The 20,710-nt window shown below is 40.8% G+C and overlaps 1 protein-coding gene across 1 annotated transcript in view; it reads right to left on the bottom strand.

Moving 5' to 3' along the window:
• Positions 1 to 4,056: 4,056 nt before the first annotated feature.
• Positions 4,057 to 20,710, bottom strand: part of LOC103278306 (maestro heat-like repeat-containing protein family member 6) — a 31,001-nt gene continuing 14,347 nt past the window's right edge. The window contains exons 7-16 of the mRNA XM_016992298.2: positions 15,858 to 15,992; positions 15,652 to 15,766; positions 14,941 to 15,084; positions 14,002 to 14,172; positions 13,259 to 13,414; positions 10,107 to 10,199; positions 8,017 to 8,119; positions 6,796 to 6,861; positions 4,972 to 5,077; positions 4,057 to 4,118 (exon numbers count right to left, since the gene is read on the bottom strand). Of these exons, the coding sequence (XP_016847787.2) occupies positions 4,106 to 4,118; positions 4,972 to 5,077; positions 6,796 to 6,861; positions 8,017 to 8,119; positions 10,107 to 10,199; positions 13,259 to 13,414; positions 14,002 to 14,172; positions 14,941 to 15,084; positions 15,652 to 15,766; positions 15,858 to 15,992 (1,102 nt within the window). The 3' untranslated portion in view covers positions 4,057 to 4,105. The remainder of the gene's footprint in view (positions 4,119 to 4,971; positions 5,078 to 6,795; positions 6,862 to 8,016; positions 8,120 to 10,106; positions 10,200 to 13,258; positions 13,415 to 14,001; positions 14,173 to 14,940; positions 15,085 to 15,651; positions 15,767 to 15,857; positions 15,993 to 20,710) is intronic.

Below are 20,710 nucleotides of genomic sequence, written 5' to 3'. Positions count from 1 at the left end.
GCTTACACAAGGCACAAGGTGCCTAAAAAGCAGAACATGAAATAAAACACAATATAAAATACAACTGAATAAAACATATAAGAAACAACATAAAACAGAGAGGCATTCCAGATTATTCTTGGATGGGATCTCCTCACATCTTATGATATAGTTGGACTCAATGCAACTAGATCTGCTCAGTCTATCCTACATCTAATTAACCCTGCCTCACAGCTAGCTATGGTGCCTCCTGTCCCCCCAAAGACAAATGGGTGTTACATGGTGCAGAAGAAATCCAAAAATCAAAGTGTGCATGTGTGTCCCATCTGTCTTCCCTATTATGAGAATGGTACAATTAGGTAGCTAAAATGAAAGGTTTCCTTCATCAGGTGGTTCTCAGCCTTCCTGTCTTTTTCCAGGTGCCAACTGTCAGGCTAAACCAGAAGGTGTCTAACAAAGTCACTAAATACAAATTAATCCTTTCCATTGCTACCTAATAACTATTAACATTTGGCCATGATGTTAGCAAAGAATTTAGCAACCATTTGCTAAAGGAAAAGCTCATTACAGTGGGGCCCAAATATATTGGGCAAATTCCCACTTCTGTGTGGAAAGGGTGGGAAAATTAGGTGGTAATTTCTTCATGGATAGGAGAGTGAATCTTCATCAATCCAAGCGGCTACTTACCAGCAAACTAAGGGCTACATAGGGATCAGTAACACATAACACTTATGGATGTAGATTATGTTTTTGTAAATGCCCAACAGGATTTCAGCTGCGTTCTCCCTAGCTCCTCCCAAAATAATTTATTTTTAATAGCGTTCATTTCCTCAAATGCCTCTCATGGTGTTGTGGTGAATGTTTCCCCGCATTTTAGAGAGAGGGACAGGCTGTTTTACGCCCAGAAGAACCAGGAAACACTGAAAACGAGTTATGCTTTCACTTCCTTGTTCATAAAAACAGCTGAGTGTAAAAATAGCTGGAATAGGGGGGCATGGTGAAATTTTGCTTCCAGACTGCAGAATTTGGAATAAAATATTTTAAATTTTAAGATAGTTTAAAAAAACCTAGTTGGGATTTCAGGGATGAGTGGTCTTCTTAGGTGCAGTGAGTGGCATATATGGCATCATGGGCCTTGGATGGTTGTCTCTCTCTGCTATAGAGAGACCCCATATATTTCACACAGACATGTATCTTCGAATTCCTTCCTCCCATAATTAACGTCATTCTTCTGAAGATGCCAGCTGTAGAGGCAGGTGAAATCTCCAGGGAAAATGTTGCTAGAACACGGCCATACAGTCCAGAAAACATTCAATACCCCAGTAATTCTGGCTGTGAAAGCCTTCAACAACACATTGAACATCATTCTTGATAGGCATGTTGGCCTACTGCAGGTACAGCTCTACTAATCCATAGGAGTGTGTAAAGTTGCATACTTGGGAACACCATTGGGAAAGTATGATAACTTCAATTATGCGGGTGGGTGAGATCAATATACTCCCTCTCAACTGTCCTCCTAGTACATATCACCAATTACAGCTGACATGCCACATCCCACATAACAACTCAGTGGAAGCCTCTAACAACTCTAACTCACCTAATCTGTGTTGTTCTTATCCTTCATCTATATTATCCCACCTCAACCTTTGTTTTTTCTGGGCTGAGTTAAAAGTGATGCCAAATGTGTAAAATAAATTGGTGCTTTTTTAGAAACTAGTTATACAGTTTCCCTGTGTAGGCTTGGTTTCTAAAGTAAGCTAACTTAAGGAAGTTACCACTCTGCAATTACTGCCTTCTTTGAAACAGGTCCCTTCTGCTGCAGTTGTGATATACCAGCAGTCAGGGACATTAGTGGGGCTGACTCTCCTGCTCTACCTGCTCCTCTTCTCCTTTATTCACAAGCAAACTGCCCACTCCAAATTTTTCTTTCCTTTGTTGTCTTCATGATACCATAATTGAAGAATTGTGATTAAAAAAACCCTGGAAGGCATGCTATGTATATCATAGAGCAGGAAGGCAGCATAGAAGGGAGAACATATCACCATGTGATAATGAATGTACCAATCCCAATATGAATCTGTCTCTTTAACTAACTGCAAAAAGGTTTATAAATCTGCATGCTAAATTCACATTTTCCCAGAGAGAATAAAACAACATCCCAAATTGTTACCAACTTTGACAAAGGATTGGCAGCTTTTGTCCTGTATGCAGACTATAAACAGATAGTGTTATGAGCGGAGCCCACCAGAACATTATTTTTTAACACACTAAGATGCAAGTACTGTGAATAATATTGTCTGCAAAGTGATTCACGGTAGCCTGACAACTCTGCATTCATGAGGCAAATGGAAAGCTTGTTAAGAAATGTTAGGAACAGCAGCACAAGCTTTCTGTTCTGCCTTGTGCACTCTGGACAGCTAACAAATCCGTTAACAAGTGAAATGAATATGCTAGTAACTTGCGAACTGCAAAAGTTGGGCTCAGTAATTATTGTGAGGCATCACTCATTTGTACTGCTCACAGCACATGCCAGGTGAACTGCTTGAGGAACTGTTAATTTCCCTTCCACTTTGCAGATAAATACACCACTTGACACATCGTCCTTGGCGATGGATAACAGAAAATCTTCCGCTGACCCTCAAATCCCTCTGAGATTTCTCATTTGTTTCCAAACTGGAGATGTCATGCAGCTCACTCTGCATATTTAACACGGAAGAAGGACAATCTAGACATCTTTTTGGCCGAGTGGTAAACACTTAACGATTGCTTTTTCTTCCTAAGAGGTAGCGCTTCCAAAGAGAGACCTGACCAGCCAACTACACACAAAGGCATGTAATTAAACTCATTTTTCAAAGATGAAAATGAGAGGAATCATGGGAGGCCATGATTTTGAGTGTTTGGGAAGGAGTTCTTTACCAACTGCTCTTCCACTTAGAATCCTCTCACTGCTTATTCACACCCCATGGGGTTCTTGACAAAGCGCTATCCTTGTAAATATGAATTTGGAACAGTTAGAAAATAGCTGGGATGTACTATTGATCAGAAAGAAACTACTAGGAAAAGAATTCAATGCTAGTAATGTACATGTGTGCGCACACATACAAACAATGGCCTAAATCCTATTTTTATTCCTGGCTAGAATAGATTCATTAAATCAAATACATTTGTCAACTCATTATATACCAATTGATTAAATAGGCTTCCTCTAAGGTAAAGGTAAAGACATTAAGTCTAGTCGATTCCGACTTAGGGATGGTGCTCATTACCATTTCTAAGCTGAAGAGCCGACGTTGTCTGTAGACACTTTCTAAGTCATGTGGCTGCATGACTGCATGGAGTGCCATTACCTTCCCACCAAAGCAGTACCTACTGATATACTCACATTTGCATGTTTTTGAATTGCTACGTTGCCAGAAGCTGGTGCTAACAACAAGAGCTCACCCCATCTTGCGGATTTGAACTGCCGACCTTCTGGTCAGCTAATTCTACAGCTTAGTGGTTCGATCTTCTGCGCCACTGCGGCCCCTCTAGTTGGAGCTAAAGATGCCATCCACAAGCTGCTATATCTTTCCTTTATCCCAAATGTACCCTCTTTTATTGGCTTTTCATTTTAAAAATGTCAGGCATTATTAAAGGATTTTTAATGTAATGCCTAATGGACTTTTCAGAACTTCCGCTGAATTCATATTCTGGAATCCTTCACATTTGTTCTCATTCAGTAATCTACCACATTTTGTTCAGTCTCAACATTTTCTTCACATGTTAAAACAGAAAGAGTGAATACATGAATGTCAGCACCTGTGGGCAGCAAGCGAGCTGCTGGAAGGAAATGTCGAAATGTCGAATGCTTCTTTCTTGAGAAGACCTTTGACTGCTGTTCGGATTACAGTCAGTTTTTTTAACTGAATCCATGTCAGAGAAAGATAGGGGAGGTGGAGAGGGGTGATGTAAGAATACCTAAGAGAATTTAGTTTTGCTCTGCTGATGGCAGTTCCCAACCCCTGTTCTAATTTTAGTGACAAAATATGCTCACTAGCACACAGGGCAGGGTCTCCACAATAAATCTTCACTGGGAAATTCATACAGTGCTCTTTATTCAGGAGGATATTAGCTTCAAATACAGGCATCAAATACAGGATCTGCAAAGTCAGCAGGAAAAAGAAATATGATTAGATTTTTATAATGATAAAGTACACACCCTTCTGAGTTCTGAACTATGTGTTCATTCTCAGGATAGATGGAATATACAAAAGAGGAGGAGAGGGGAAGGAGGAAAGGGAGGAGGAGGAGGAGGAGGAGGGGTGGGGAGAAGGAGAAAAGAAGAAGAAAAAGAGGAGGCAGAAGAAGGGGAAGAGGAAGAGGAAGAGGAAGAGGGGGATCTCAAGAGTCTATTTGCTTTAAATGCTGTGGCTGCTTCCTGCCTTTAAACTTCTCAGCCAGAGAAATCCTGAACCTACAAACCCCAGAATTTTGCAGGCGGTAACGACATCATTGAAAGTGGATAGACACTCTAGTGCAGTGGTTCTCAACTTCTGGGTCCCCATGTGTTGTGGGCTACAACTCCCAGAAATCCCAGGCAGTTTACCAGCTGTTAGGATTTCTGGGAGTTGAATGCCTAAACATCTGGGGACACATAGATTGAGAACCACTGGTCTAGTGTGATGAGGTCCTCATAAGGAGATTTAAGTGCCTCTTTATTCGACATCATTTTTTAGTATTATGACTCCACTCTAAATGCTATTGCAGCATCCTATGGAATCCTGGGGCTTGTAGTTTGGAGATCCATCAGAAAACCTCTCTGGATTAACATTCTAAATGCCCCCATAAACTATTAATCCCAGGATCCTACAGAATGGAACCACGGTAATAAAAGTGGGATCATAGCTCTAGAGCTGTCCAGTGTGAAATAGGCCCCACAGTGCTTTTGTTTTTTTTAAATCAAGGCCAATAGCTATAATTCATTAGTCATTCCTTTCTATGAAAAGAACATACCTTGGGAAATAGCGGGAACATCTGAATAGGGCTGGGCAAAACCTGCATACTTTCTCTGGTTCCAAAACAACAGGGCACTGTTTCTCTAATGGAAAAGAGCTGAAAGCTGAAATAAAGAGGAAAGGGTAGATTACCGTAGTAATATAATGTAAGGAGGAGCTACCAAATTTGGTGTCCCTGTTACTTGATTCAGATAGGACAAATTAACCAGGAAACATCCTGTGCTTGGAATGGGAAACTGCAAAGAAATTTAGAAAACGAGGCAAACCGACTGTGAGCCCTTCTACACATGCATTATAAACAGGGTTTAATCGGGTTAAAAGGGTGTGTGTGGCTAAGACGTTTAGCCAAAATGCAGGAGGAATCAGGAGGAATTGGGTTAAAGACTGGAAAACACATATTTAAAAGCTGCCCTTTAAACCTGATTCCACCTGAAAAACACACACCTTTCCATGACTGTGTATCCCTGCAGGCATGGAAAACACATGTTTTCCTTCCCTCCCTCCTGTCTGAACTCCCTCCTGCCCCCAATTTCCCTCTCAACATACCGGAGGAAGCCTTCCAAGCAGGCCTGGAGCCTTTTCCTCTCTTCCTCTTCCCTGGAAGAACCAATAGGAGGTCTTGGAGAAGAAATCCTCCTTCCCTTACCCAAAGCCCTCCATGGGCTGTTCCAAGAGGGGAGGGAGGGAAAAAAACCTGCAGGCCTCAAATGAGTAAGTGCTGGTAAGTGCAAGAGAAAATGGAGGGCAGGGAGGGGAAGGCTGGTAGTGCCCATGCCCTCCCCTGCTGATCTCGGTTCAGCAGGGGTGAGTATCTGGACATCACCCGCACAAAAGCACACAGTTTAGGCTATCTGTGTGGCCTCCATCCCAAGAGGAAACAAAATTAAAATTCCCACTTCCTCTTGGATTTTTGACCTGTCTGGAAGGGCCTTGTGCGTGTGCAAATATGGGTCAGGGACTGTTTATGTGGGTGCTTTTATAGTAGTGGTGGGAATCTTGTAACAGAAGTTTTTGAACTACAAGTCACATTAGTATGTTTGAATGAATGCATTTTTTTCAAGCTGATTTTTGAAATAAAAAAAATCCATGGAACTTACATACTTCACTGATAACAGAGTCATTGTTTCACTTTTATAAATCTCATTGTTTCTACCATAGCTTTATAGAACTGTGGCCCACTGATTCCATGAGGACACTATAGTAAAATTAATTTTGTGATCAGTGAATATATGTACGTTCCATGGAATCTTTGATTTGAAAAAGAAGGTTGAAACATTTTCATTTACATTGTCCATATGCACTGAGAAAAGGTCTTTTAAAATATATGCTTGGGAATCAATTTTTTGTGTGGAAAGGAAAGGGAAAGGGAAAGTGCAGCTCCACAGGCTGTGTTGATTGATTTATTGATAGAATGAATGTTATAGTCTGCTTTCTCTCGGGCAGATACCCAAGTCATTCAATGTCTCTGGACATTTTGCATTCAACTTCTTTGGATCTCTTGGACTATCTTTGCCTAGACTCCTTTAGATAACATACTTTTCCCAGAAGCTTCTAGGCCCAGCAAATCAGATTTTTAGTCACTCACATTTTTCAAAAGCACAAATGGACTTGAGACACTTTCACAGGGGAAAGAATTTGACTACATCCATAGTCCTTGAAGGTCTTAGGGATAAGGAATTGCTCCCCAGAATCATTGCTGTTTTATAGGCATCACCATTGTATGCATATTACATATTTTATTTATGTTGGCATCTATAGAAACATCAACAAACTGTTTCCAGGGACAACAAAAGGATATCCAAACAGATGACGATACACTTGCCTTGTTTCAGAAAGTCCACTTCCGTTTTTTGCATAGAACTCGATTCCATGTGGTGCAAAATGGTGTCTAGAGATAAATGTAAATTAAAAGGGTAATTTTACACTACTTTAAATCATTTTCTTTGAGAAAGTGATGGGCACTATTTATATTTATCACTAACTTCTATAGTGACCCATATTTCAATCTGAAGACTGCATCGAAAAGGTATTTTATTTTATTTTATTTTGTACTACTACTTAAATCTGTCACAAACTTTACTTTATTAGTAGTAGAAAACCTACAACTAGGGTTGTGCACAGATCTGTTTTTAAAAATGGACTTTGGTTGTTTTGGACAGCTTTAATGTCATGGGTTCTGCTGCCATTTTTTTCCAGTCACAACAGATCACGTGGATGCTGAAAATGGCTGCTTTTGGTTTTGGTTTCTTTTGGCTACACATGGAGAAAAAGGCTTTTTTTCTATTAGCCAGTTTTGGGAGGCTCCTGAAAACAGATCTGTGTGCCCACTGAAATTTAGATATTGAAAATAGATCGTGTCCAGCCTGATTGTATAATCTTACCTACAACTAAAATAAAATTATCTTTTAAAAAAGCAAACATATACATTAAGACCCGTATGATGATAAAACTAATCCCCAGGGAACTATACAGACATAAATGTATAAATGTATAAAAATAGCTCAGCTACCAGCACTAAAAGATTAATAGAATATGATTATTTTTATAATCATTCTAAAATACATGACAGTGGGGACCTACATTTGCACAGGATAACACAGGTTACAGAACAAAAGTATAATACCCTTTATGCCCTTGTACAAAGTCGCTTTGTACTAAAGTGGGGAACAGAAATGGAAACAATTTTATGGAAGCACCTATAAAAATAGGTACCTCTGTAAAGTTGTATCTCTTTTTATAGATCTTTCCATAAAATTGTTTCCATCTCTGTTCCCCACTCCAGTTCTAAGACTACTTTGTATGTATAAAAATACTGGCCTTAATACCTTAAAGGCCTCAGATCCTATCTGATTTTGGAAACTAAACAAGGTCAGCCCATGTTAATAGTTGGATGAGAAACCACTAATGAATACTAGGTGCTACAAACTATATTTTAGAAGAAGGAAATGACAAAACTAATTCGAAGCATTCAGTGACTGGCAAAACTTATGAAGTTCATGAGTTGCCATAAGTTGACAGGCAACACACACAAACACACCCTTACCAATAAAAATGGTGGCTGCAGATCTTGAAGACTTTTGAGGACTTTGACGATAGTGTTGTGCCTGGTTCAGAAGCCTCCTCAATTTTCCTGGATGCTCCTTAACCTAGAAAGTGAATGTTTTGATGAGCGTTGTGCTGGAAATGTTGTCTGCTAAAAGGGGACAAGGGAAATATAAGATGCAAAAGTTAAACTTCTTAAGTTAAAGAGCCAGTTTAGCAAGTACTTCTTTGGTCTGATGAATCATGTACGAGGAAGCAAGCACATATATACCCCCTCCATGACCTACCAGCAGAGCCGGCCCAAGGAAATTTTCAAGTGTAAGCGAAAAAGGATTTTGGTGCCCCCCCCAAAAAAACCCCAATCACTGAGAAAGCAGGCTCCGTGGAAATGGGCGCTCTACCCTGTGTGCGGAAATGGGCAATCTGTCCTGCGCGCGTGCGCACAGGACAGATCGCCCATTTCCGCCCTGCCTGCTCAACGCAGGCACAGATCGGCTGGCGATCTGTGCCTGCGTTGAGCAGGCTCCATGGAAATGGGCGATCTGCCCTGCGCGCATGCGCACAAGACAGATAGCCCATTTCTGCCCTGCCTGCTCAATGCAGGCACAGATCAGCTGGCGATCTGTGCCTGCGTTGAGCAGGCTCCGTGGAAATGGGCGATCTGCCCTGCACGCATGGGCACAGGACAGATCGCCCATTTCCGCCCTACCTGCTCAACGCAGGCACAGATCAGCTGGCGATCTGTGCCTGTGTTGAGCAGGCTCCATGGAAATGGGCAATCTGCCCTGCGCGTGTGCGCACAAGACAGATCGCCCATTTCTGCCCTGCCTGCTCAATGCAGGCACAGATCGGCTGGCGATCTGTGCCTGTGTTGAGCCCAGGCTGCAAGGCCGTTGAGCCAAACGGCGGCGGTGCAGACGCCTTGACAGCGCCCCTAGCGGCGTGCGCCCGAGGCGGGCGCTTCAGCGGCCTTATAGGTTAAACCGGCCCTGCCTACCAGCTCTGCTTCTAATATCCTTAGCATTTCATGCAGGAATATCAGAAGCAGCCTTTAGCTTCCCTATAAATTTTAGTTGATCTGACAAGGAAATTAGTTTTGCACTAGTCATTAATTTTAGGTATATTTGTGTGTTTACACCCACCCAACCTCTGCACTTGCAATCAAATTGGTGAAACACTGCCAAAATCACTGTGACCATGACTCAACAGCAATAACCTCTTCATAGTGGCAAAAGAGCTGGAAGAAGACCCATATTCCCTACACCATGAAGTGGCTGAGATTTTACACCATTTCAGCTTAACATAACTATCTATTGGCAGAATTACAGTCCCTGCACTGCATGCCAAGATAGTATAGCAGTCCCCAAGTTATGAACAAGATAGGCTCTGTAGGTTTGCTCTTAAGTTGAATTTGTATGTAAGTCAGAACAGGTACATTTTAAAACTAACTCCAACACACACACACACACACACACACACACACACACACACATATATATAGAGAGAGTAAAAAGCACAGCATAGGGAAGGGTTAACACCCCTGTGGTGTTTCCTTTGCTGTCTGTGCTTCTGTTCAGAAGATTTCACCTCACTTTCTGTTCCTGTGATAATTGGATTTTGAAAAAAATGGCTTGTTGTGGAAACAAGTATTGGTACAAAAGCTTCATTGGAGACTGCTTTTCCCCTTGATAACTCTTTCGGGAGTGAATTTCCCCTCCTAGGGGTAGCGTTCCCCCACTTCCTGTTGTTTCACCCCCATTCATAACTATGAGTTGTTTTAACTTGGGGACTGCCTTTAGTTCCATGTGCACAATTTCACTAATACTGCCATCAGCTGAATATGACCATTATATACTCTAAAAAAATATTCAGCGTATGAAGCACAATCTTTATGCTTTCATACATTATTAACAGGTTGCCAGCCAGTAAGTGCTATATCATCACATATTATATGTACATGGGCCATATAATTCTTTATACTGAAGGAAGCCTCTTTCTCTCTGCCTAGCATGCTTCCCGATAAATTTGAAATCAACAGGTATGAAATTAGCAGATAGCATGAAGAGGAGCACAGGGCTTGAATGGCCTTACAAGGTGCTTGCAAACCATGTCCCAAGAGTCTTCGTTATCATTTGTTGTCCATCCCTGAAAGACTTTGCATTCATGCAAGCTGTCCATACGACTCTGTAAAACAAGTAGAGACAAGAAGTTTCCCTAAAACCCAATGTGAATGTGGAATGTGTGTGTGTGTGTGTGTGAAAGAGAAGAGACAGAGTGAGACTTTATAGATGATGTATATTTGACCTAACACAGGGTGTACTTAAAATCACAGCCAGCATCCCACAGGTTTCTCTGTGTAGCTCATTTGTTCTTTCTAGAATGACTGCTACCGTAGTTTTTGAGCTTTAATTTTAAAGAGAAATTTCCAGCCATCTTGATGAGAATCTTCATGGCCATCTGAGAGCCAAGAAAACCCAATTATCTTTATTCAAATCTCATTATTTTAAAACCCATCCCTGAAATTAAGATTGCACCCTACTTGCTAATTAGTTTTTGCAATCCCAAACAAATGAGTTCCCATTCTCTATTTAGTGGGCATTGGACAAGTGGAAAAATGTAAAGCCCGATATTCTCACATTAAATTCTGATCTAATGAAGTCTCATCCTATACTCATTGAAATGGTTGTGTAACCCCCTTAGACGTAAAGGATATTGGGAAACCCACAGGGCATCACAATACAGACATTTGTAGGGGTTTTCTTTGACAATAAATATCCTTAAAACCACTTCCATTAAAAGACTCTTGGAGCCAACAACTGAAAGATGTTGTCTGGGGACAGTGAAACATGTGTCATATAATCCAGTTTTTGAATACAGATTATCTGCTTTGAATTGGCTTATGTGGCAATGTAGATGTAGGTCCAGCTTGAGTGGCCACTCTCTTTGACCTTAATTAGATTAACCTCCCTCCATTGCTTTTCTCTTTTTTTTCTGTCCTGCCAAGAGCATCACATACTGGACTATATGCACATTCACACAGCAGTCCCTTCCTTAGGAGGTGGGTGAGGAAGAGAGGGTTCACTGCCTGCATTGTGCCCATTTTCTGAAGATGGGACTATCCTGTTACCATTCAGACATCAGGAAATGGACAGCAGCAATGATCACACCCGACCCGTCCACCTCCTTAGGCTAGAGCTGCTGTGTGAATATTTACAGGGCAGCTCTATCTTTAGGAGGCAGGCTTGATTTCCTTCCCCCCACTTCCTGAAGACAAGACTGCCTTGAGAATGTGCTCATAACTGCAGGCTTTGGAGCCAGCAGCCAGGCGCGTATTTCTCTGTGCTCACCACAACCAGGAGCCATCTACTCCCACTGTACAATATTTGCAGTTATTCCCTTTTCACATGGTTCCTGCGCCCCTAACATCAATGAATGTGGAGGGCCGACTGCATTTTCATACTCATGCTCACGGCACAGTGATCTCAGGGGTTCCCAATAGCTCAGTATAGAGGATTTGGGGTTTCATCAATATGTAACAGAGAGGATTTTTCAAATTGCCAGAATTGCAAAGGCTTTTATTTTTGCTGCCACCAATATGTAGAGGATTTGAACTCGCTACCTCTATAAATGGTAGAGGTATCCAGGAGCCTCTTCTAGGTTAGGATATAGAGAGAGAGACATGTGACACTTTATGTGAGGAGAAACAAGAAATTGTTTATTTGTAGTTTGAACAATAAGTATGTGTGATGGTTTCATTAACATTGAACAGTAAAAATGCTTAATGGATTCATTAAAGGCATAGGCTTTTGTCTTCGAAGGATGCTTATAGAACTGGGTTGTTGTGTAAATATGTTCCTTCACCAAGGAAACACAAATAGGATTATTTACTTTTAAATCTAGTTCTCCTGGGATTTAAACAGCAAACACTCTAGACTATAGAATTCACAAATATAGTTTTCAGTCCTTTCTTTCCTGAAGACTTTAACTATATTTCCTCAAAGAGGCTTCTTTTTAAAAACACAGTTCCCAACTGACTGAATTCCAAAACCCAACTGCTAACTGACTGAATTCCCAGTCCTAACTCTTAACTGTCTGAATTCCAAGCCCTAACTGAAAAAGAATTCCCTGACTCCCTGGCTCCAACTGTCACTTTGGCTCTGCCATCTCCAATTGCTAAGCAACTTTCGTTTGCATCAGCCAATCAGATTGCACCTATTGTAATGGCCGCTTGTCTGCTCCTCCCCCATGCTCTGCTGAGCTTCTGCAAGTAAGGTCTGTAAAATGGCTGCACCATCAGCCCTGCTTACAAAATGGTTGCACACAAGGTTGGTAAGGTGGGCCACTTACCAACCTTGTAAGGTAGGCAAGATCTGTTACACTCAGCCTTAATTCAGGACTCTATTGTGACTGGGTACCATTTTGGTGACATTATTTTAATGAACTGTTATGGGAAAGTGTAACATTTAACTTATACCAAGTAAGCCCAAACCCTCATCTGGGTGGTCCCTTGAAAGGTATAGTCAAATTGTTCTGTAACACAGAGTCAGCCCAAGTCATATAGCTTCCTGATGAGCACAATACTCAAAACTAGCCCAATTATCCTGGCACAGGAGGAGAAAAGCCTGCAGTGGCTCTCTTTGTCTTTGGTAGTAATAATACCAACAAGAACTATTAAACCAAGAATTTACTGCCCTCTCAAATAGGAGCCCTGGTGGCGAAGTGTGTTAAAGCACTGAGCTGGAGACCGAAAGGTCCAAGATTCAAACCCCGGGAGCGGCGTGAGTGGCCGCTGTTAGCTCCAGCTCCTGCCAACCTAGCAGTTCGAAAACATGCCAATGTGAGTAGATCAATAGGTACCGCTCCAGTGGGAAGGTAACGGTGGTCCATGCAGTCATGCCAGCCACATGACCTTGGAGGTGTCTATGGACAACACCGGCTCTTTGGATTAGAAATGGAGATGAGCACCAACCCCCAGAGTCAGACATGACTGGACTTAACGTCAGGGGAAAACTTTACCTTTACATGCTATGCTGTCTGTGGTAGCCACTCTACTCTGTCTGAGGGTAGGGCTATTCCTTTTGGGACACAGAATTACGTTTCAGTACCAGTGGATGCGGAATGATTGTATCCTTGACTCAGGAGGCTGGGACATTTATTCTCTATTTTCAGTGTTTAGATTTCAGCCCTCATGAAGTACATTTGGCAGCAAATGTTAAATTGCTAACAGTCATAATTTCATTTACCTTGGCTACATCCAGATTTAGTTCTTGCAGATTCACCATCAGTGTAACAATAGCAGTGAGAACCTGGTCTTGCATAGCATACTTGTCTTTTGCATCTATGTTCTTAAGTATGTCTTGAAACAATTTATTTGCAGCACAGCTTACTTTGTTCCTCCCCTAGGAATGACAGAAAAAAGGAAAGACATTACTTGATGACCTAGCTATAAGAGCTGCATATGCCACAAACTGACATTTACCACTAGTAGGAACCTGCAGAGTAATTTTAAAGCTGTGTTTATTTCCCTTAGTTTATATTTAAAAAAAATCTAAAATGAAGGATGACTCAAACATTTTTGAAGACTGGTATTCTAAATATACTGGTAAGGGAGTAAATGCCCGTGAAAACGGTTTTACTTTGAGCACAAATACACTGGACTGCATTGTATGTTCATCGCCTCTTATAATTTGGCTTCTACTTTTGAGAAGTAATGCTAGATCTGTGTATTATATTGGCTTGGCATAGACTAATGAGGAGGAAATATCATAAGGCAATGACTATGATTATACTGAAATCTACTTTGCCTAATTTAAAATGTGTTACTTTTCATAAGTGGGCAGAATGTACTATGCCAAAGGCTGACAAATATTCCCTTAATATTAGGGAACACAGTATTATTGAAATGACTTCCTGAATTCATCCTTTAATCTTTCTATCTGTTTGAAAAGTCTCTGTAACATTAATCAGAAATTCTTGTCACACTTACATCGGCCAGGAATGGCTGAAGCTGCTTGGTAATTTTCACATATAAGTTGACATTGATCTTCTGTTGCACCATGACCTTCGTTATGACCTCCATCGCTGTCAAGGCCACCTTCTCATCAGAGTCATCAAAACTTGGGAGGATACTGAGGATTAGGGTAGTGAATTCTTTCTTCTAAAAGACATCAGAATGTATTCATTTATTTACAATCAGTCAAAATAGTAAAACAATAAAGCAAGCAATAACAAAACAGTAAAACTCACATCGTATTACATATCTAGCAGAGCTCAAATATATATGTCAATTTAGGATGATCCCATGCATTTCATAAGGGTTCCTCAGGAAAGTAATACTCAGAGTGACAAAGGTCTATCTTGCTTGCAATTGGGGTGCAGCAGGATGATGTTTCCAGCTCTGCACAACATCAATCCGTTGTGCGACAAACCACTGTTGCAACTCTTAGAAGCACTGATGGGAGACATCTAGAAATGTTATCATGCTGCACATTGATCACCAGCACAACAGATCTCTGTTGCTTGATAAGGCTGCTGGCTATGAAAGCTGCCACGATCATAAACATAAATATTGAACAGCTATGGGAGTCTTGGTCACTCATTTGTAACTCCTCAAAAGGCTGCCAGCCTATGCTGTTAAAGCCTTTATAAATGAAGTCACTTGTGTATGGAAAATCTGCTTCTTACTCACTTCATGTATGTCTAGGCCTGATACTTGGTAGCCAACACAAATTCTACCACTCTAAAATTTTTAAAACATATTCTTCTTATGTTTTGATTTCACTAAGTCATGTTTTATTGATGCAGAAAGAGCCTGTTTATTTTGGTTCACTGCCCAAAGCTTACTTTTAGCTAGAATTTGGTTTAACAGTAAAATAAAATAATATAGTAGGTGAAATGGATGAGGCAAAGCATTGATATCACTCACACTTTGCAGATGATGAGCTACATTGCCCATTCCATGGAGACTGAGCCAGCGATAGGTTGCACTCGAATCAGCAAGCCAGTTCTTTAAGAGCCCCAAACTGTAATGTTTTTGAAGCACTGTGTAGGTGGACTCTGAAGACAGAAGCTACAAATGCAAAGACATGGTGAGAAATAGAGAACATTTCCTATTCATCATCGCTATAGAAATAGAATAATGGAATATTGTTATTATTCTCAGTATTTCTGAAATTTTAGCTAATGGATAGGGAGTTTCCTTTCTCCAAATCCTAAAACTTATAATAAGAGGAATTTTGCAGGACTGGTAGCAAGATTTTTTCTCTTACTGTTTGGCTCTTTTAACTACCTCCCATTATTTAATCAGAGTGAGGAAGCTACTTCAAGCAAAAAATACTGAGGGCATAGAGCTGTATCTGCCATATTTGGTGCCCCCTGACCTTGGGCATGGTGGAGGATGCTGTTCCATCACTGACTTCATGTGGAATCATTTGGGGGAAAAAACAATTCCTTGTTCTTCAGTTTGGGCAGCAAAATGTATTAGCATTACTCAGTTTGCTTCTGATGATAAATGAAGGCAAAATTTGGACACACATGCTCATGATTTTGCTTGTTGTTTCCCAAGATTGTACCTATTCCTAAAAGAGCCAACAGTAATAGGTTCCAAAGTGTCCAAGAAATGAGAAACGAAACCTACTGCTGTAAAAAAGGCCATTGCCGTCAGCTTCTGTTTGTCATCCCCATGATGGAGAAGTGGTATCACCTTGGTAAATACAGCATAGTCAAGCCCACGGTGATGTTTGACAAGGGCTCTGGAATGACATAATACATATGGACATGATACTTGGGGGGTTATATACAGATATTGAGCTAAGAAACAAACTCAGATTGTCCCCTAGTTACCTGGCCAAAAGGAGAACGCCTTCGAGATAATTCTCTGGTGAAGACAGAAGGTCCCAGCTTCCAGTTAGACTTGCAAAACATGCCCGAGAAGTTGTCTCCCTTTTGACTAAGGCTTTTAAAGTTTCCATGGTACAGCTAAATTTTGGACAAGAAATGCATGTGACTGGTGGCATTAGATGAATCTTTAGGTTTTGATGCCTGTAATTCACAGCTTGCTGCTTTTACAGACAATGCTATTAAAGTCATTACAAATGCGGGTTTCAACATTCTGTATGTTTCAGAAATGATTTCTTCTCAGAAATATGTTTATTGTGTTGTCAAAGGCTTTCATGGCCGGAATCACAGGGTTGTTGTGTGTTTTCTGGGCTGTATGGCTATGTTCCAGAAGCATTCTCTCCCAACATTTTGCCCACATCTATGGCAGGCATCCTCAGAGGTTATACCTCACAACCTCTTAGGATGCCTGCCATAGATGTGGGTGAAATGTCAGGAGAGAATACTTCTGGAACATGGCCATACAGCCCGGAAAACACACAACAACCCCAATAAGTTTATTGTTTTATATCTTGCAGATCAGAAAAAAGACATGTCCTCTCCTTGTGTTCTGGACTTCAACTCCCACAATTCCTAACAGCCGGTAAATTGACTAGGATTTCTGAGAGTTGAAGTCCAAAACACCTGGAGTGCCAAAGTTTGCCCATGCCTGATCCAGTTCCATGCAGAAGCAGTGGAGATATTATTTGTTTAGTATATTTAACTCCCTGCCCTTCTAACCCCGAAGAGGACTCAGGATGGCTTTAAGATGGCTTCCAGAAACTGCACTGCAGTTACCATTAGTCATTGCCAACCTACTCAAAGGTGTGGGACCAAAGGAGCTGCAGTCCTTAAAACATCTGGAAATCTACATGTACCTCATCACTGATTTAGAGGATTGTTTCCCCAATATAGGTTTTTTAACTGCAGTGCATTCATAAGATGCTTCCATGATAGAAGTCATATGTGTTCAGCTGATACATGAAATCACTGTGAATGTTGATTTAATAAAACAAACTTCCATTTTGCAAATCAGTTCTTCTCCTGATCAAGAATAATAAAGAAATGGCAGGGCAAGAAGCATAGTCTTTATGAGGAGGAGTGTAGGAAGTCCTGATGAATTTGGAAACATGGGCAAGAATAACCATTAGGCTTGTGCCTAATTTGAACATTTGCTTTTGGCTTGTTTGGCTTGTTTGGCTTGTCCAGCTGGTTTTGAAGCCCACAGCGGCATGGGCTCCACCACCATTTTACTAGCTGCAACAGAACAGTGGTTGTTGAAAACTGGCTGCTTTTGGTTTCTTTCGGTTATACATTGAGTGCAGGGAGGGAGGCAACCGCCAGAAGGAAAAGGATCCCAAGAAGCGAGGTTTCTTAAGCCCTTTATTAAACCCAGGTCTCCTATACAGACAGAAGGGAAAGGATTGCAGAAAGAATTGTATCTTAACTCTGATGCTTTTAATCCAGGTCTTAATGAAGGATATAAAGACAAACAATGCCTAAAATGACAGAAAGGAGAGCCTGGGAAGTCCTTCCCATTGCTGCCAATGGGCAGGATAGAAAATGAATCTTTTAGCTTCCTGGATCGAATTAATAGTTGTTTCAAAAGGGAAGGCCTTCACACCTTTCCTCAATGACATCAGTGTGAGAGCCGATCTAACTTCCTCCAGCAGTAAATTCCATAGCTTCATAGCTGCATCTAAGAATGTGCTTTCTCTGGTGACTTTTAAATGCTTGTTGGCCCTGGACTTTGTGGAGAGGAGAGTCTCCTTAGTAGACCTTATGGATCTTCACAGTCTGTAATGGAGGATACAGTGTCTCAAATAACCTGGACCGAAGCCATGCAGGTTTTTATAGGTTAAAACCAGCACATTGGATTGGGCCTAGAAACAAATTTGAAGCCAATTGAGCTGTTTCAACAGGGGGTGGTGTTTCCCTGGAATCAGCACCAGTTGTATATCAGTTGAATGCTTCCTAGAATATGTTTCATTTGAATTTTTCCATTGTTTACACAATGTATCTAAGGATAACTTTGGCTACAACCCTGTCTTATGTGGGTGTAAATCTCGTATCTAGGATTTCACTAAAATCACAGACTTGGAAGAGATCACATGGGCCATCCAGTCCAACCCTCTGCCATGTAGGAATAAACAATCAAAACACTTCAGATAGACGGCCACCCATTTAAAACTCTCAAGCGAAGGAGATTTCACCATACTCTGAGGTAGCAACTTTAATCATCAAGAGGGTTTTCCTAGTGTTTAGGTTGAATCTCTTTAGGTGGAATCTCTTTAAGTAGAAAAGAGATTCCACATAAACTGGCTTTTTTTTTTGAGGTTGTAATCTCAACCTACAAACCTATTTATAGATTTGTAGTACAAATTCTGTCTTTCCCTTCCTCTCTTTTTCCCACTTCCCATCTTCAATCAGCCTATGGGATATGGTGAGGGTCTAATTCTGATCTGGCTGTGTCCCCTTAGGGATGAAGGAAAGTGGCTAAAAATGACCCAGGAAATGTGGCCCTTCCACATAGCTCTATAACCCAGAATATCAAGGCAGAAAATCCCACAATATCTGCTTTGAACTGAGTTATCTGGGTCCACACTACTATATATTGAAGATCAAAGCAGATAATGTGGAATTTTATTCATCTGTGTGGAAGGGGCCATGGAATTGCAATTGCTTTTCCTGTCTCCCCGCCCCCCCCCCCCCCACACTCTTTGCTTTCAAAAAGCATCATCATTATAAGTGATCCAAAAAGTAATTCGATATAGCTAATCCTTTCCTCAATATGACCAAGCAACTAACCAAATGTATAGCTATAGAGGTACTCTTCGGGCTCTTCTACACATGCCATAAAACTTGGAAGAAACCAGGATAAAAGGGATAGTGGTGGCTAAATGACGTTTTGCGAAAGTGCGAGTAGAATCAGATTAACAGCTGAAAAGCAAGTGTTTAAAAGTGTGCTTAAAATCCAATTGCACTAAAAATGTGCATATGCACATGACTGTATATCCCTGAAATCATGGAAAACATGTTACTTCCTTCTTATACTCTGGTGTGGATTGCTCCAGCATATGTGTGGGTTTTAAAAGCCCAAAACAGCTGATCAGGGTTGTCAAAAAATGGAGCCACAGAAACATAGGTGGCTAAATGAAAGCACAATTGGAAAGTAATTACAATCACTTTCTCTGCAACCATTCCTTTGTTCTGATCTTTATAATATTAAACAGAGCTTAGATTTATAGTTGGGTGAGGAGAGAGAATAAGAAATCTGCTTGTGTATACATTGAGATATCTTCATGAGCACATATATGATCCAGCACATCTTGGAGAATTTTTTTAAATCCACAAGATTTGTACAATCTGCTACAAAGAACAGTGTCAGAATGGTGAGGGACCATTTCCTGGGACTGACAGGTCTGTGTTTGGACTTGCGGTCAGGTCCCATGATTTTTAAACCCACTTATTTAACCTGTATTTTGATGTTGTCTGGAAGTAGCCTTGGCTACTGCAAGTGAGATTTTCTGCCCATTGGAGCCTTTTATCTCTCTTTTAGACTCCAACTGTATATTTTCTTCTCTTTTCCTTCATTTGCTGAATGATGTCTAGGGTATGATTATGAGAGAAAGGGAAACTCATGCCTAGCTGAAGAATTGTAGCTTGTTTGTGTGTTCTATGAAAAATGGTTTCCAAAGGAGATCTAATTAACAAGGAGATCTAACAAGAAAAAACTTCATGTGTAGAGACAAAATATCTTTTAATAGATACACCCATGTGAAGATGGGTGTATCCCCAGACAAATGGATGACAGAGATGCAAGTAGAGAGGCAGACAAGGTTGTGCCTTTCTTTGATCTTATTATAGCAGAGTGTAGGCAGGGTGTTTTTTTTAATACTACATACTAAGCATGTGCCATTTTTGTGTCTTTATGTGTTAAATTAAGTTATACCAACAGAGCTACAGATAACCACTGAGGGATAAGAGGCAAACAAGATTTCATGAGCAGAACTATAGTAGATAAGAATTTCAACGGGCAGTATTAGGATGCAGTTGGAGACTAAGAACATGAAAATGACAGTTCCACTTAGAATTGACCCAAATGAATTCATAATTTATACACCTAATTATCTGGATTCTATGGGAATCCATCACTGCAATGGCATATTTGTTAAGTACTTTATTGAAGTGGCACTGGCTACCAATTGTGGTGTTGCTATTTTAGCTGATTTGAGTCCCCTTTGGGAGAGATAAAAAGTTGGTAAAGGCAAAGGTTTCCCCTGATATTAAGTCTAATTGTGTCCGACTCTGGGGGCTGGGGTTCATCTCTATTTCTAAGCCAAAGTGCCAGCATTGTCTTAGACACCGCCAAGGTCAGGTGGCTGGAATGCTTGCATGGAGTGCTGTCACCTAACTGCCAAAGTGCTACCTATTGATCTACTCACATTTGCATGCTTTTGAACTGTTAAGTTGGCAGAAGCTGGGGCTAACAGTGGGAGCTCACCCTGCTCCTTATATTTGAACCACTGCCCTTTCGGTTAGCAAGTTCAGCAGCTCAGTGGTTTAACTCGCTGCACTATCATGGGCTCCTCAGGGAGATATAGCAGGGTAATAATAATAATAATAACAATTCTGTGAGTCTGCATTTTCCACACACACAGGATTGACATGTGACATGTTCAGATTTCAACTGTTAATAAGGATATGGAGCTGGATGACTAGTCATGCTGAGGGTAGACCTGTTTACATCAACAAGATTTAATGTATTTAGTTAGAAGAAAGACTAATTCATTCAGAAGAATATAGTTCCATGGAATGAA

Source organism: Anolis carolinensis, chromosome 3, assembly GCF_035594765.1.
Source record: "Anolis carolinensis isolate JA03-04 chromosome 3, rAnoCar3.1.pri, whole genome shotgun sequence".
NCBI lineage: Eukaryota > Metazoa > Chordata > Lepidosauria > Squamata > Dactyloidae > Anolis > Anolis carolinensis.
This window is presented reverse-complemented; position numbering and strand designations above follow the sequence as displayed.